This window comes from Octopus sinensis, linkage group LG23, assembly GCF_006345805.1.
Source record: "Octopus sinensis linkage group LG23, ASM634580v1, whole genome shotgun sequence".
Lineage (NCBI taxonomy): Eukaryota > Metazoa > Mollusca > Cephalopoda > Octopoda > Octopodidae > Octopus > Octopus sinensis.
Window position 1 is genome coordinate 19,886,722 of NC_043019.1, and position 17,581 is coordinate 19,904,302.

Here is a 17,581-nt window from a genome sequence, read left to right on the forward strand (position 1 = left end):
CAGGGAAAAGTACTACTGATGCTATTTTCATGGTAAGACAGCTGCAAGAGAAACACCTAGCCAAAGACAAGCCCCTATACCTGGCTTTTGTTGATATGGAAAAAGCCTTCGACAGGGTCCCCCGATCCCTCATCTGGTGGTCAATGAGGAAACTAGGGATAGATGAATGGTTAGTGAAAGCTGTACAAGCCATGTACAGAGACGCTGCTAGTAAGGTGAGGGTTGGCACCGAGTACAGTGAAGTATTCAGGGTAGAGGTTGGGGTCCACCAAGGTTCAGTCCTCAGTCCCCTCCTATTTATCATAGTCCTCCAGGCAATAACGGAGGAATTCAAGACAGGATGCCCCTGGGAGCTCCTCTATGCTGATGACCTTGCTCTAATTGCTGAGTCTCTATCAGAACTAGAGGAGAAGTTTCAGGTATGGAAACAAGGTTTAGAATCAAAGGGCCTTAGAATCAACCTAGCCAAAACCAAAGTCCTAATAAGTAGGAAGGTAGACCAATCACAAACGCCTTCAGGTAGATGGCCCTACTCGATCTGTAGAAAAGGTGTAGGTAGAAACTCTATAAGATGCACCAAGTGTAAGCTATGGACACATAAGAGGTGCAGCAATGTCAAAGGAAGGCTAACTAGGAAGATGGTTTTTGTATGTGGCAGATGCTCAGGAACAATTAACACTGAAAATGCTCTGAGACCAACTTCCGTCACTTTCCAGGGAGAAAAGCTAGAAGTAGTTGATAGTTTCCGTTACCTAGGTGACCAAGTCAGTAGCGGGGGCGGGTGCGCTGAAAGTATAACTGCTAGAGTAAGAATAGCCTGGGCAAAGTTTAGAGAGCTCTTACCCCTGCTGGTGACAAAAGGCCTCTCGCTCAAAGTAAAAGGCAGACTGTATGATGCATGTGTACGTACAGCCATGCTACATGGTAGTGAAACTTGGGCTGTGACTGCTGAGGATTTGCGTAAGCTCGCAAGAAATGAAGCTAGTATGCTCCGATGGATGTGTAACGTCAGTGTTCATAATCGACAGAGTGTAAGTACCTTGAGAGAAAAGTTGAACCTAAGAAGCATCAGTTGTTGTGTGCAAGAGAGACGTATGCGCTGGTATGGTCATGTGATGAGAATGGATGAAGATAGTTGTGTGCGAAAGTGCCACACCTTGGCAGTTGAGGGGACCTGTGGAAGAGGTAGACCCAGGAAAACCTGGGTCGAGGCGGTGAAGCACGACCTTCGAACATTAGGTCTCACCAAGGAAATGACCAGTGACCGAGACCTTTGGAGGTATGCTGTGCGTGAGAAAACCCGGCAAGACCAGTGAGAACAGTCAAAATCAAGATCAAACCAAATTGAGGTCGATCAACATCAGGGCCCCCGTGCAGGTGACACGTAAAAGTACCATCCGTTCGTAGCCGTTTGCCAGCCCTGTCTGGCCCCCGTGTCGGTGGCACATAAAAGCACCAGCCGTTTGTGTTCATTGCCAGCCTGGCCTGGCCCCCGTGCCGGTGACACGTAAAAGCACCATCCGTTTGTGGCCGTTTGCCAGCTCTGTCTGGCCCCCGTGTTGGTGGCACGTAAAAGCACCATCCGTTCGTGTCCGTTGCCAGCCTCGCCTGGCCCCGTGCCGGTGACATGTAAAAGCACCATCCATTCGTGGCCGTTTGCCAGCTCTGTCTGGCACCTGTGCAGGTGGCACGTAAAAAGCACCCACTACACTCACGGAGTGGTTGGCGTTAGGAAGGGCATCCAGCCGTAGAAACACTGCCAGATCTGACTGGGCCTGATGAAGCCTTCCAGCTTCACAGACCCCAGTTGAACCGTCCAACCCATGCTAGCATGGAGAACGGATGCTAAATGATGATGATGATGATGATATATACGTGTACATATTACATGTACATCTCTATATACACATCTACACATAAAATACAAAATACAAAGTTATATCTTGATATCGCTAGTGATAACAATACTCAAAATAGATAACAGACTGGAATTGTAGGCCCGCCTCTTGCAATTTCAATCAATTGTATCTTGCCCTCCTTCTTGTATAGAAGTGTGGCTACAATCCAGCCTACCTCTACTTCTGGGGGACATTTTTAATTTTTATCCAAGACGTCCTACGTCCCAGATATAAAGGTAAAAATTAAATATTTCCACTTTGCAAGGTTTGAGTCGAGTACTCCCTTGCACGCTCCGTTGATCCAAACCTTCCTTCTATTTTGGCGAATTTACCGCCTCTGGTTAGATATCTTTCATAGTCACACCAAGACACTTTTCGATGGTGCTTTCCTCCAGGTGTTCAAATCTTTTTTTTATTTTTCTCTACATTGTATACTTTATAGACAATAGTCTTTTCTTTAATTTAATTTTTTATTTCGTTTGGTGGTGTTATCCTAGATTCACTGCCTTTGTCGGTGATCAATCCGAAATAGGTTTGTATTTCTTCCATTTTAATTTTAATGAGTTCGCGCCCGCCGATGGCTGCAGCAAAATTCATTTTTGGACTTTCTTCTATCAAAGGGATTCTAACAAAAATGCTTCCGTGTAAAGGGTGAAAATATTGTCAATTTCCCCAAACAGGGACACAATTCAATTTTTAAACAATAACCAAAGCTACTTCTCCCAAAGTGGGGGGGGGGTTACAGTTTACAATTATTTAACAAATGCAACACGACATTTCCCTTACGAGGAACCAACAAACGTGATAACAATAGTTAAACAGTAATAATAATAACAACAAACCTTACGGTGAATCAAAAAGCAGTACGCAGTTGAAGCTATAGGCCTTTATGTATAAGAAATAAACCAACAGCAGTACTCAGTAGAAGCAGCTGTTCGAGAAAACAGACATTACATACAGCCAAACTTCGTATAGATACTTAATGCTAGCTAATTAGCAGATAATCAAATGTAAAAACTGTGGTAAAGGATATGTACACACCTCCATATGGACTATTCTATTTCTGCATGCTAATTTTATTTTTATAAGAAATATTGAATTTCTAAATCTCTCGTAGAGACATGTACGGTGGTGGGGCGATAGAATGGTTGTATACTGTCAATCTAGCAAGAACGTGACAGTAGGGGGTACACCACCGCTGTATAGCCCTAGGAGGCGTTCGATGCTTCCTAGGGCTATACAGCGGTGGTGTACCCCCTACTGTCATGTTCTTGTTAGATTGACAGTATACAACCAATTTTATTTTTAATTTATTCCTATTCATGTGAAACCACTTATTCAAGTTCAAGTCATTGATGCAATTTTATACCAATTGCTATTTTTACTTTTGTTATGTTACGATTATATTATACTTTAGTTTGATTTTAATTATTACTTACGACATATAATTCAATTGTTATTATTATTTTTATTGTTAAAGTGAAAGCATCTGACATAAAATAGAGAAATGTTTTTGTTTCACTTTTAACATGTAATACTGAAATAGTGGAGAAGATATGATATTGCTATGGGCTCGCTCTAGGCAAGAAGTTGAACTTTTTTGCCCATGAAACTACATGGATCCTAAGTAAGGCATGTGTAAAATTTGAATGAAATTGGTTGGGTAGTTCTCAAGTTTTAGGGAAACACACAGACAGACACACATTCTCAGTTTTATATATATAGATATATATACATATATATATATATATATAATATATATATATATATATATATATATATATATATATAATATATATATATATATCTCCATATATATATATAATATATACATACATATATATATGATTGATTGATTCTAGTTTCAGCTCACGAGCTGTGGCCATGCTGGGGCACCGCCATGGATATATATATATATATCCATATATATATATATATATATATATATATATATATATATATATATATATACATATATATGAAATCGTCCAAAATCGTCCAACCTCGCTACGACTACCTTCTTTCTTGCACTTATCCTTATTCTTTCTCTATTCTTCAATTTCCATCTCATTGTATTGTCCCTCATTCTTTCAGTATTCCCTCATTACCCTGTCTAGCTCAAACATTTTTTTTCGTTTAGACTTGTCTCCAGGTTCATAGCCACTCTGATTTTTTCAATTTTTCGTTTAGTATTGTCTCCCGATTCATACAAACCCATTTGCTAGCTCACGATTAACAGAACCTCTTTACTCAGCTACGAATTTCCATCTCATTGTATTGTCCCTCATTCTTTCAGTATTCCCTCATTACCCTGTCTAGCTCAAACATTTTTTTTCGTTTAGACTTGTCTCCAGGTTCATAGCCACTCTGATTTTTTCAATTTTTCGTTTAGTATTGTCTCCCGATTCATACAAACCCATTTGCTAGCTCACGATTAACAGAACCTCTTTACTCAGCTACGGCGCACCCGCCCTCCCACCCCCACCACGCATGCCGGAAGTTCCTATTCTCTTCCATTCCAGGGTTGCTTCCCATGAAGACTGCAAATGCTCTCACCATCCCTACCCCTCCCTACCCCTAGTCTCGACCTATGTAAGGTAATGTTCATACAGTGCAAAATATGAAAGGCTAGCGTTATGCAGGTTGTACTGAAGGCTACTTTACTACTTCATTTCTTGCACATGAATTCTGCCAAATGCGAGCTTTCTTTTCAGGTACACGAAGCTACTGTCCACCGTCCCAGGGTCTCTAGAGCCCATGCCTTCCACACCCTCAGGGTTGGCACCCTCAACGTTGGCACTCTGAAAGGTAGGTCTGGTGAGATAGTCGAGATGCTTGAACGGAGATGTGTGGATATATGTCGCATGCAAGAAATAAGGTGGAGAGGAGGATCAGCTAGGTTCCTCACAGGCAAGGAACGCAGGTACAAGATTTTCTGGGCAGGGAACACTGACGGGGTTGGTGGCGTGGGTATACTTATCGCTGAGAAATGGGTAGATAAAGTAATTGAGGTAATCAGAGTAAGTGACAGAATACTTAAGATTAGATTAGTGCTTCATCATAGTTTAGCAACCATTATATCAGCCTATGCTCCTCAGTCGGGGCTACCGATGGACAGAAAGACCGATTCTATGACACTCTACTGCAGACTACCTCATTGACGAACGACAGGGACCTTATCTTTGTGGCTGGTGACTTCAATGGTCACGTTGGACGACATGCTGGGGGCTTCCATGGCGTACATGGAGGCTATGGCTATGGCTCCCGCAACGAGGAGGGAACCAGGCTGCTGGAGTTCTGCGATGCAAATAATCTTATGATTTGCAACACTAACTTCAGGAAACCTACCAGCCACCTAGTCACTTACCAATCGGGCCAACATACCAGCCAAATTGACTACATCCTTACAAGGCAAAGGGAGAGATGGCTGCTTATAAATGCCAAAACCTTCCCAGGTGAAGAATGTACCCCACAACATAGACTGGTAGTTAGTGACTTTAGGATCAGGACTAGGAGGACAACCAGAAGACGACAAATATGGAGAAGAAGGATCTGGAAGCTTAAAGATCCTGCAAATGGACAGAGATTTAGGGACATATTACTTGAAGCCTCTGACAAAGTAGAAGGGGATAGAGCATCACAGGGGGTAGAAGACAGCTGGACGTTTCTAAGGGACAACCTGCTGAGAGCCACTGACCAGATCTGTGGCTGGTGCAAAGTCCCCTCTCGACCTAGAATAACGTGGTGGTGGAACAATATTGTAGACAGGGCTATTAGAGAAAAGAGACAGGCTTGGAAGGTCTGGAAAAATGGGGGTAGCAGGGAATTGTATCAGACTGCCAAAAGAGAAGCTAGGAGACAGGTTTATTTAGCCAGAGGGGAAGCAGATAAGAAAAAATTTGCCAATGTTCTGCGCCGTGAGGACCAAAGACTGGAGGTGTTTCGTGTTGCAAGACAGTGTGTGAGAGAGAATCGTGATGTGGTAGGAGAGAAGTGTGTTCGCATGGAAGATGGTTCACTTGCGCTAAATGAGGATGCAAAGAGAGAGGTTTGGAGATGCCACTATGAAAGGTTGCTGAATGAAGAAAATGAATGGGATAAAGAGAGTCTGCCGAATGTTGGCCCAACAGAGGGACCAGCTATCCGAGTTGATAGTTCTGTGGTAGCTAAGGCAATTAGAAGCATGAAGACAGGGAAAGCCCCAGGCCCATCAGGAATCACTGCAGAGATGCTCAAAATGTCTGGTAGTGTTGGCTATAGCGTAGTCACCCATATAGTTAATCAGGTGATACACAAAGGGGTCATACCCAATGACTGGTGTAGCAGTATAATAGTCAACTGCTACAAAGGTAAAGGTGATGCCCTAGATACAAATAACTACAGAGGTATCAAGCTGTTGGACCAGGTGATGAAGATTACAGAGAGGGTCATAGCCCAACTAATTAGAGAGAGAGTTAGTTTAGATGAGATGCAGTTTGGGTTTGTGCCAGGGAAAAGTACTACTGATGCTATATTCCTGGTAAGGCAGCTGCAGGAGAAATACCTAGCCAAAGATAAGCCCCTGTACCTGGCTTTTGTTGACATGGAGAAAGCCTTCGACAGGGTCCCCCGATCCCTTATCTGGTGGGCAATGAGAAAACTAGGGATAGATGAATGGTTAGTGAGAGCTGTGCGGGCCATGTATAGGGACGCCGCTAGTAGGGTGAGGGTTGGAAATGAGTACAGTGAAGAATTCCGGGTAGAGGTAGGGGTCCACCAAGGCTCAGTACTCAGCCCCCTCCTATTTATCATAGTCCTCCAGGCAATAACGGAGGAATTCAAGACAGGATGCCCTTGGGAGCTCCTCTATGCTGATGACCTTGCTCTAATTGCTGAGTCGCTATCAGAACTGGAGGAGAAGTTCCAGGTGTGGAAACAAGGATTAGAATCGAAGGGCCTCAGAGTCAATCTAGCTAAAACCAAAGTCGTAATCAGTAGGAAGGTAGACAAATCACAAACACCTTCAGGTAGATGGCCCTGCTCGATCTGTAGAAAAGGTGTAGGTAGAAACTCTATAAGATGCACCAAGTGTAAGCTATGGACACATAAGAGATGCAGCAATGTCAAAGGAAGGCTAACTAGGAAGATGGTTTTTGTATGTGGCAGATGCTCAGGAACAATAAACACTGAAAATGCTCTGAGACCAACTTCCGTCACTTTCCAGGGAGAAAAACTAGAAATAGTTGATAGTTTCCATTACCTAGGTGACCAAGTCAGCAGCGGGGGCGGGTGTGCTGAAAGTGTAACTGCTAGAGTAAGAATAGCTTGGGCAAAGTTCAGAGAGCTCTTACCTCTGCTGGTGACAAAAGGCCTCTCGCACAGAGTGAAAGGCAGACTGTATGATGCGTGTGTACGAACAGCCATGCTACATGGCAGTGAAACATGGGCCGTGACTGCTGAGGATATGCGTAAGCTCGCTAGAAATGAAGCCAGTATGCTCCGATGGATGTGTAATGCCGGTACTCACACTCGGCAGAGTGTAAGTACCTTGAGAGAAAAGCTGGACCTAAGAAGCATCAGTTGTGGTGTGCAAGAGAGACGTTTGCGCTGGTATGGTCATGTGGCGAGAATGGATGAAGATAGTTGTGTGAAAAAGTGCCACACCCTAGCGGTTGAGGGAACCTGTGGAAGAGGCAGACCCAGGAAAACCTGGGACGAGGTGGTGAAGCACGACTTTCGAACTTTAGGTCTCACTGAGGAAATGACTAGAGACCGAGACCTCTGGAAGTGTGCTGTGCGCGAGAAGACCCGGCAGGACAAGTGAGTCCACAACCCGTGGCCTTCTACATGGGATGGAGCCAGCCTACGTATGCATACCTTCCCTTCTTGGGACACAAAACTCTACTTGTGAAGACGTGTTGAGGCAAGTGAGGATCAGAATCGAAATCGATCAATGGAAATTGCGGATGTGCTACCAGTGCCGGTGGCATGTCGAAACTCTGCTTGTGAAGACCCATTGAGGCAAGTGAGGATCAGAATGGAAATCGATCAATGGAAATTGCAGATGTGTTACCAGTGCCGGTGGCATGTAAGAGAACTTTCCGTTTCGCGACCGTTGCCAGCACCGCCCCGTTTCGTGTCCGTTGCCAGCCTCGCCTGGCCCTCGTGCCGGTGGCACATAAAAAGCACCATCCGTTCGTGGCCGTTTGCCAGCTCTGTCTGGCACCAGTGCGGGTGGCACGTAAAAAGCACCCACTACACTCACGGAGTGGTTGGCGTTAGGAAGAGCATCCAGCCGTAGAAACACTGCCAGATTTGACTGGGCCTGATGAAGCCTTCTGGCTTCACAGACCCCAGTAGAACCATCCAACCCATGCTAGCATGGAAAACGGACGCTAAATGATGATGATGATGATGATGATGATGATATATATATGCGCATATATATCATATCTTCGCTATGATTCCCTAAAACTTGAGAACTACACAACCTTATGTGTCCTTAGTTTGAACTGATGTGTTAATGTGTGTGTGTGTGTGTGTGTGTGTGTGTGTGTGTGTGTGTGTGTGTGTAGGTATGATGATGCAAACAGGGAAACCAGAATTCAAAATATGAGTATATGAATATTTTTGTCTTACATATTTTCTCTAGCATAGACATGGCTGTGTGTGTGGTAAGAAGCTTGCCTCCCAACCACATGGTTCCAGGTTTGCTTCCAGTGTGTGTGGTACCTTAGGCAAATGTCTTCTGCTTGTGGTCCATGCAATTCTTCCATTGGTGTTGCAGTGCTTAGTGAAGAAGCTTTTATCTTGTTGGTCAAAAAAGTCTTCAACAGCAGATATAACTTCATCATCACTGCAGTACTGGTTCCTAGCCCAGAATTTTTTCATGATGGGGAATAAAGGATAGTCAGATGGGGCCAAGTCAGGAGAATGAGAGGGATCAACTTGTTCAAAGCTGCAGTCATTAACAGCAGCCATTGAAACCAAGGGTTTGTGTGCTGGAGCCTTGTACTGATGAAACAAAACCCCTTTTGCCAATGTTCCTGGATGTTTGGTTTTGATAGCCTTTCATATGTCCTCAACAATTTTGCATAATACTCTCCATTAAAGGTGTGATCCTTTTGAGAATAGTCAACAAACACAATGCCAAAAAACATGCCATTACTTTCCTTGCAGATAAAACAACCTTATCCTTTGGAGTAGGTGAGGAGGGGTGTTTCCACTGCATGCATTGTCTCTTTGTCTCTGGCTCAAAGTGAAGAACCCAACCCTCATCCTGGGTCAGGAAATGTTCAAGGAAACCAGCTGGATCTGCCTCATACAATGTCGAATTCTCCTGTGATGTGATCAGTCTAGTGCTCTTTTGATCAGCTATCAGATGTGTCATCACTGAGTAGAAACCTTTGTCATGCCAAACTGCTATTATTGGGCAGAATATTCTCAACTCTCTTGCGAGATATGCTAATAGCATTGGCTGTTTGATTTATAATTGACTGCTTGCCATTCATCACCATCTGGTGAACACAATCAATGTTTCCCACAGTGGTGGCAGTTGCAGGACATCCAGATGTTTGGGTCATCTTCAAGACTCTCTCTTCCTTCCTAAATTCAGCTGCACTGTTGATAAAGCTTCAGCAACATCCTTTAATGTAGCAAGCATGTCAGCATAAATGCCCCTGGGGGCTAAACCCTTTTTCTGAAAGTACTTGATAGATAACACCACATTGCCAAATTTTGTCTAGTTAATTTTGAAGTCTTTGAACAATCAGATGTAAGTTTACCTGGAAAGAAACAATGCGGTCATTAATAAAATGTATTGAAATTAATGCATGCAAAATGTCACAGCTCTAGCGTTACTCCTTCATAGTCAGCCTATGAACTTTTCAACCCATCTTCATATATATATACATTTATATGTTTGTATTTGTGTTGGCCCTCCACCACCACTTGACAGCCACTGTTAGTGTGTTTATGTCCCCACAACTTAGCAGTTTGGCAAAAAGTAAAAGATAGGTAATCTACCCTCACACACCTGTACACCATTTAACTCATGACCCCCCACCACACACTGTTATATCCATACAGCATATACCTTCCCAACATCTATGAATGAGTTGGTGATGTGGTAGAGGCAATGGTAGGTGCCAGTGTTGTTGGAGAGGAAGGACAGCTGTTGCAGTTTGGGTGAGAGCAAGGGAAATAGCGAGGAGGAAGAAGCTATGGAGCAGAAGAGCATGTAACTTTGAGCACATTTAAAGGAAGGGGAGGAGTGGTTTGAGGGATATGTGGGAGGTGGAGGGGTCAGATAGTCATTGGAAAGCATGTAAAATGAGGTGTTGGGGTAGGGTAAGAAGAAAGACAGGTGAGGGTGGGGTAGGTTCTGGGGAGAGAGTGGATGAACAAGCCAGATACAAATGATAGTAATTTGGTTAATGGCGGTGATGCAGGGGGGGGTATCCCCATTGGGTGAAGGAGGGAGCCATGAGTTGGGAATGTGTCTCAAAGTCATGATGTTGACTTCAGAGATGGAGTAAGAGAGGGACAGTTTGGTATGGATAGAGTGAGAGGAAGAGAAGTTGAAGTAGGGCTTATAGTGGATGGAGGTGATGAGAGAAGAATGGAAATATCAGGAAAGTTGACAAATGTGTTGGAGATAGAGCAGAATTCAAAAGTGGGATGGAAGGACTGGATGAAAGAGAGGAAGGAGTTAAGTGGTTCACGAGAGGAGGGTGAGGGTGCACTGATATAGTTGTTGATGTAGCTCAAGAGTGGGACCATTAAGCTGAGAGAATATTTGGGCCTCAAAATAACCAATGAACAAGTGTATTCCCATAGTCACTTCTAAGAAGCAATTTAAGGAGAGGACCAGTTCAACCAAATGGAGAGGGTGGAAGTATCAGGATGTAGATCAAGGAAGTGTTTTAATGAGGGATGACAATATATAGGGATTTGTCAAAAATGAACGAGAGCCAGGAAGGGCCAGAAGGAAAAGAGGATGAATTGGAGACAAAGAGCATGGTTGATGTCATGAATGTGTGAGGGAAAGGAAGCCAATAGGGGTGCAAGGATGGGATTGAGTGGAACAGCCAGAATTGTTGGGTGTGTGGATCTTAGGAAAGAAGTAAATGGTAGGGTTGCATGAGGCATCAACAGTGAAGTAGGAGGAGGCAATGAGCTCTTGGATGGTCCAAGGATCAAGGTTATGTGTTGAGGATGATCTGAGAATGAGGTGTCTTGGAGTCAACAGAGAGCCTCAGCCTTGTAGTGGCCTGTACATCACACAACCACAGCTCCACCTTTATCAGCCAGTTTGATGATGGTGTCCTGACAGTGTTGAAGGCATTGAAAGTCTGGGAGTTCAGCTCATGTGATTTTGAGCTGTTGATTGTGCTGGTCCAGGCAAACTCTTGCAAAATGGTTGACTGCCTGGAATTGGCCAGGAGCCAGTGGTGCAGGTCAGGGAAACAGATGGGATTCATCAGATTCAGGATGATTGTTGTGGAAGTGAGTGTGCAGCCTGATTTGGTGCGTAAAGTGTTGGACATCATCTTGGGAGTGAAACTTGTTGCTGGATTGAGTGAGTGTTACGAAGCAGAGACTCCCTACTACCAAAAGAATGCTCAGCTTGTGAGATGGGGAGATCAGGAGGAATAGTAGCAGAAGAATGAAGGGGAGAGGAGTGGTGGAGAAAGTTGAATGGGGTTGGGAAAAGGTCATGTAGGCAGGGAGGAGTGGGCTAGGGTGAGGGTGGTGGTGGTGGGCAAAAGTGAAGAATGTTAGGTGTGGAGAAGGGATGGGTGTAGTGGCATTGGGTGGGACAGGACGATGGAGTGTTATTGGAGTTTGTAGTGTTAAGTGCAAGCAAGAAAGTTATGAAGGAGGTGGTTGAGATGGAGAATAAGGTGGGCGATGAAGTGGGGGCAACAAGAGAAGAAGATGGAGCAATCAAGAGGGAGACAGCAGTTAAAGGTGCATATTTTAGAGAGCTTAGAGCAGATGGTGGCATACGTAAGGTGGTGGTGAGGGGTGTGGATGGTAGGCAGAGGTTGAGGTGGAGGAAGAAATGTGGCTGGGGAAAAGGGTTTTTGTTTTTTTAAATGGGAGGGTGGGGAGGCAGCAGATCTAAAATGTGGTAAGTTTTGAGAGAGGTGGAGGAGGAAAGATTTATGATGAGGCTTGTTGCTAGAATGAGAGACAGTAGGTGAAGAGAGTTAGTGAAGTTAGTAACATTGAAGGATTCGAAACATTTGAGAATTTGTAGTAGATTGGTTTTATAGAAGTCAACAACAGTGCACAGTAAGCTCTGTGATGTAGTAATCCAAATCCAAGTGTAAAATTCCAATGGTAATCCGAGTGGAGTTCAGTGGTAAGGTGTTCCTTGGGAACTGGAGTCATCACGTGAGCATGTGTTATGGTCCAAAACTACACACAAAAGAAACAGAGATGAGGTAAACGACCAGGATGTATTAGTTTAATGCCCATGTAGAATGAGAGTTACAATGCACACTTTTATGGCGGTATGCTTCCTGTTTTCCAATCAAGGGATTTCTATATTCCACAGGTCTTTGAAATGACAGAGTAACAGGTGGCAACAGAGTATATAAACATACGCATGATGTCGTTCCTGGAATTTCTATTACTAAAACTTCTCATTGCATTGTTTAGCCTAGGTATAAAGTGGAAGATTTTTACCCAAGATGTCATGCAGTGGGACTGAACCTGAAACCAAATGGATGCAAACTGAATTTCTTAAGTACCCATGTGTGTGTGCATGCACATACTCGTGTGTGTGTCTGGTTCCATGTCTATGTAGAAACACTTGAAAATCTAGTGCCTGTGTTTATGTCCCATAACTTAACAGTAACAAATAGAAATCACCAAGACTTAAAAAAGTATACTGGAGATGTGATTGACATATATTCTCATGCTTATCACTAAAATTATGTATTTTGATTGCATACTTGTATGTTCATATCTATAATATTGTTTTTGGCATAAATTTCAATATCTAATGTCATTCATCTTCATTTGTAATGTTTTTCTATTGAAATGCTTCTTCATCTTATGTTGGTTGTTGTTTTTTCTCTCTGAAGATGAGGATCTTATCAAATGGGGATTTCCAGAAGATGTATGGTAAGTATAGGCTGTTGAGTTCTTATATTTTTGTTTTCTTCTATATTTTTGTGTGAGTAAGCATGTATATATTTATTCAGAGGTAAATACCAGTTTAGAGTCATGTGCAGGGTAATTTACCTCATGGAAAGACTGTTGCATTTTAATCTTCACTATCAAACTAAGAGATGGAAAACTGTAATAAGAAAACTTCCATATATGTATATATATCATCACTTAATGTCTGCCTTCCATGCTGGCATGGGGGGTGGGGGACAGTTTGACAGGAACCGGCCAGGCAGAAGCCTGCACCAGACTTCTGCAACTGTTTTGGCAGGATTTTTACAGCTGGATGCCCTTCCTAACACCGACCACTCAACAGAGTGGACTTAGTGCTATATATATATATATATATTCTTTTATCCTTTTGCTTGTTTCAGTTATTTGACTGCAGCCATGCTGGAGCACCACCTTTAGTTGAATAAATTGACCCTGGGATTTATTCTTTGTAAGCCTACTACTTATTCCATCAGTCTCTTTTGCCAAACCGCTAAGTTACAAAGACATAAACACCCTAGCATCAGTTGTCAAATGATGGTGGTAGGGGACAAGCACATACACACACACACATATATATATATGACGGGCTTCTTTCAGTTTCTGTTTATCAAATCCACCCACAAGGCTTTGGTCAGCCCGAGGCTATAGTAGAAGACACATGCCAAAAGTGCCACACAGTGGGACTGAACCTGGAACCATGTTGTTGGGAAGCAAGCTTCTTACCACACGGTCATATATGATGTACTGTTCTCTTATTCAGTTTATTTAGTTTGCACCTGAAGAATATGTTAGAGTATTTCTCAACATATGAAACTATTAATAGCGCTTAAATACCTTTATTGTGCCTTTAAATATATAATGCACACACACACACACCAGGTGTACCATCGACAATTTGTTGTGCTCATAAATTCTTAAAATTTCTTAAAACCAATAAACTAATTGATTTGCAATTTTCCATGTTTTCCAAATAAGACATCAGACCAATTTTTGTAAGAATCAGTGAAATACCCATTGAGATATTTAGCTAGAAAGAGAACAGGCTGAAATCATTTTGTGCCAGCCTCATCATGCCTTCACAACTGAGCAATGTTGAGAGGGCTAAGATCATCCAGGCCTTCAGTAATAGACCAACATTTATTCTCTGGCTTCCATCTTCAAAGTCCATTCGAGAATCAACAAGAGAATTTTGAATAAGTTTGAGAAAGTGGAAATAGTAGAGAGGGAAACTGGATCAGGAGGTCATCATTTCAATCTGGAACTGATATTATCAATCAGAAGAGATCCAACTGAATTCATAAGATGCTTGGCATATGAAAGAAAAGTTTTAGCTATGACAGTTCAAAGAGCAGTCATAGGAAATTTGAAAATCAAATCATACGTGAGACCTGCGAGGCACCTTGTTGCTCCAGGACAAAGGGTTTGACGGTTGGAGAGGGCGAAGATCATCTTGAACAAAGTGAAACATAATCCTGGAGTGATCTTTTACACAAATGAAAGGAATTTCACCCAAAATATGCACACAAACAGATGTAACAGTCATGTTCTGGCTTCAGACCCTCACAAGAGAGCCAAAAATATCATTTTCAGGTGCAAAAACCCTGCCAGGGTGATGATTTTTACCTGCATGGCCTCTCATGGCAAAAAAATACCATTCTTTCTGAATATCCTGATGAAGGAAAACCCCAACAAGTTCACATTCCAAAAAGATGGAGCTCCAACTCACACAAGTGCAATGGCTCAAAAGATTCTCAGGAATGAGTTTGGGAACAGGGTTTGCGCTAAGGACAGTTATCCCCCTTCATCAGGATTGTCTCTGGCACTTTGAAATAATATTTTAAGCTTCCTGTCAAACTTTATTCCAATCCTTTATGAACTCCCAATCATGAGCTATGGTTAGTCATTTATGAAAATGTCATTTTTATCCCTGATTAACTCCATGATTCTTCTGGTGAGCTTGGAGAGTAATCAACATTTTTCTTACTCAAAGTAGAATACAATAATGTTAGAAAAACCTGATAATTCCATTAAATAAAAACCTCACTGACCACCTGGTAAAATTATTATTGATTGTTACCCTTTTTACCATTTTATTATAATTAATATTTGAATAAATTTACTCCATGATTGAAACTGTATTTATTGCAGTCTAGATCTTAACATACTACATGTGGGTATAAAAGCAAGATGTGAATTCTATTTTGCAGTATATTGGTCATACGATGTCGCTGATAGCATGCATATTTTGAGACACTCGTAAATTTATGCTATAGAATACTGTCACTGATGAGAGCAGTTACAGTAAATATTTTTACTTTAAGCTTGAAACACAATCTCATACGTACTAAGAGACCGACATTGATCGCATTGACTGAAACATTTTTGGGAGCCAAATGGCTCATTCACATAACCAATTGAGGTCTATATAGCGTAACGCAATGTCCAGAAAAAACTTTGTCCTGGAGGGTATCTGCAATGGTACATATGCTGCCATTGTCAATGTCAACATCTTTGTTGTCATCTTCCACAAATTTGCCACTGCCAACAAGTAGAATGTCTGTGGCAAATTTTTCTGACAATGGGTTGGCATTGATGTGTGCTCTCATGTTGGATTGTAGTCACAAAGTTATGACATGTCACCACAATGAGGATGACTTTAGACAGGCCATAACCTCATCTGCTCTCCATTTGGAATGACTGGAAGTGTTTGCCTAAAATCTGCCGACTGTTACACCAACCATTGGTTCAAGTATTCCCATATATCTTGAAGTATCCTGTCCAGTGCTTCAAGAGCACCCTTGTGGGCCATTGTACACTCATCCATGACGATAAGGTGACATTTAGCAAGCAGTTGCCCTTTTTCGTGACGTTTTGGTGATGTTGCAAACAGGCATAGGATAACTTGCAAGGTTAAGAGGAAGGCTGAAAGTGGAGTGAGCAGTCTGGCCCCCGCGAAGCAGAGTTGCAGCTATTCCAGATGCCACAACCGCTATTGCAATGCGTTTGCGTAGTCTTACGTTGGCAAGAATGAGTTTTGTAACAAAGGTTTTGCCAGTCCCACCAGGAGCAACAAGAAAAAAGATGCCACCTCTATGCTCACGAACTGATCGAATGATGGTGTCATATGCATGTCTATGGTCGGAAAGAAAATGTGGCTCGTTGACAACCACATACTGTGATAGCACGTCATTGTCATACATAGCCTCTTGTATTATTTCCGATGGAAGATTATTTACAGCAGAAAGCTCAGGTAGCAGGAGACTGTACATGCTCAAAGCACTGCCACTAAAAGATAAAGTCATGCCTTCTATGTAAATGAGCAGCTGATTGTAGGTAGCCACTGTATAGCCTATGTTGATTGTTGGAAACTGTAGTTATGCAGCATGCCTATAATCATCAGCCAGGTTTCCCTGAAGTGACACCACAAGGTTTGGGGACAACTTGGTGTACAATTATGCAGTATCACGGTGAAGAGTGTTCTATGGTTTCCAGGTGATTTGGATATGACAGCATCTGCTTGGCAGGCCTCCCACTGTTCGTCATCCTCTAGAAGACCGTGATGGAGATATGCCTCTCTGTATGTTGCAAATGTGTGGCCGTCAACAGTTCACCTTAGAAACATGTGGGCCCCATGACCTCATGAAGAAGAAGACGAAGATGAAAGCAATCAGTTTCGTTTCAATGAACAGTGTCCACGCACCTGAGGCAATCGTCAAACTTAATGCCATTGTATCCTTCAACAGGTTTGCCTGATTTTCTTCACCTCCAGGTTGTACCACGTGTAGTAGGACGGCACTTATGGGTATAGTAGTGTGCGTGCGAATGGGTCCAACAAAGTTTTAAAAAAGCAGTTAGAGTTGTATCTCCTGGCTCCTGTGCCAATTGGGCAGCATTGGCGTCGGTAATGTATACTCCTTAGCCGTGTTCCAGGTGTACAGCAAGCTGCACGACATCAGGACACCTTTTGTGTATTGGAAAACCAAAAATACGCCAGAACACCTCATTGCTACAAATGTATCGTGTGGCCTGGTACTGGACGACCTCGTAATTTTGGATATCGCCTTGGAGGATAAACATAGCTGCATTAGATCCCTTGTTCACATATTTGCAAACGTACTTTATCAACTTTATGGAGTTGCAAAATTCAACGTTAATGTGCACTTTAAAGGTCTCTGAGAGGAGCAGGCAGTAAGGGACGATCCACCTATTGTCAACCTCGAATTTTCCTATGGATATGAGCCTGCCTTTGTAGTTGGCATTTATTTTAGTAGTTAGCCACAGAAGAGTATGGACATGCCGCATACCCCGAATTTTCCACTTCGCGGAAGACATGTAATACTGGACAGCATCAAATATCTCACCTTTTGTAAGAATATCCATGAATCTGAGTAGTTTGAGTCTGAAAACTCTGGTGATAATGTCAGGTGTATCATGGGCCTGTTGTCCAGGCAAGAGGCTCATTTGGATCTCCTTCCACTTTCTGTTGCAAGTGAATATTATACAAAAGTCTGGTCTGTTGTAATGTCAAA

The 17,581-nt window shown here is 42.7% G+C and overlaps 1 protein-coding gene across 2 annotated transcripts in view; it reads left to right on the forward strand.

Moving 5' to 3' along the window:
* Positions 1-17,581, forward strand: part of LOC115223586 (coiled-coil domain-containing protein 25) — a 44,649-nt gene that overhangs the window by 11,269 nt on the left and 15,799 nt on the right. For both annotated transcript variants that reach the window (XM_029794232.2, XM_036512662.1), the window contains exon 3: positions 12,974-13,013. In XM_029794232.2, the coding sequence (XP_029650092.1) occupies positions 12,974-13,013 (40 nt within the window). The remainder of the gene's footprint in view (positions 1-12,973; positions 13,014-17,581) is intronic.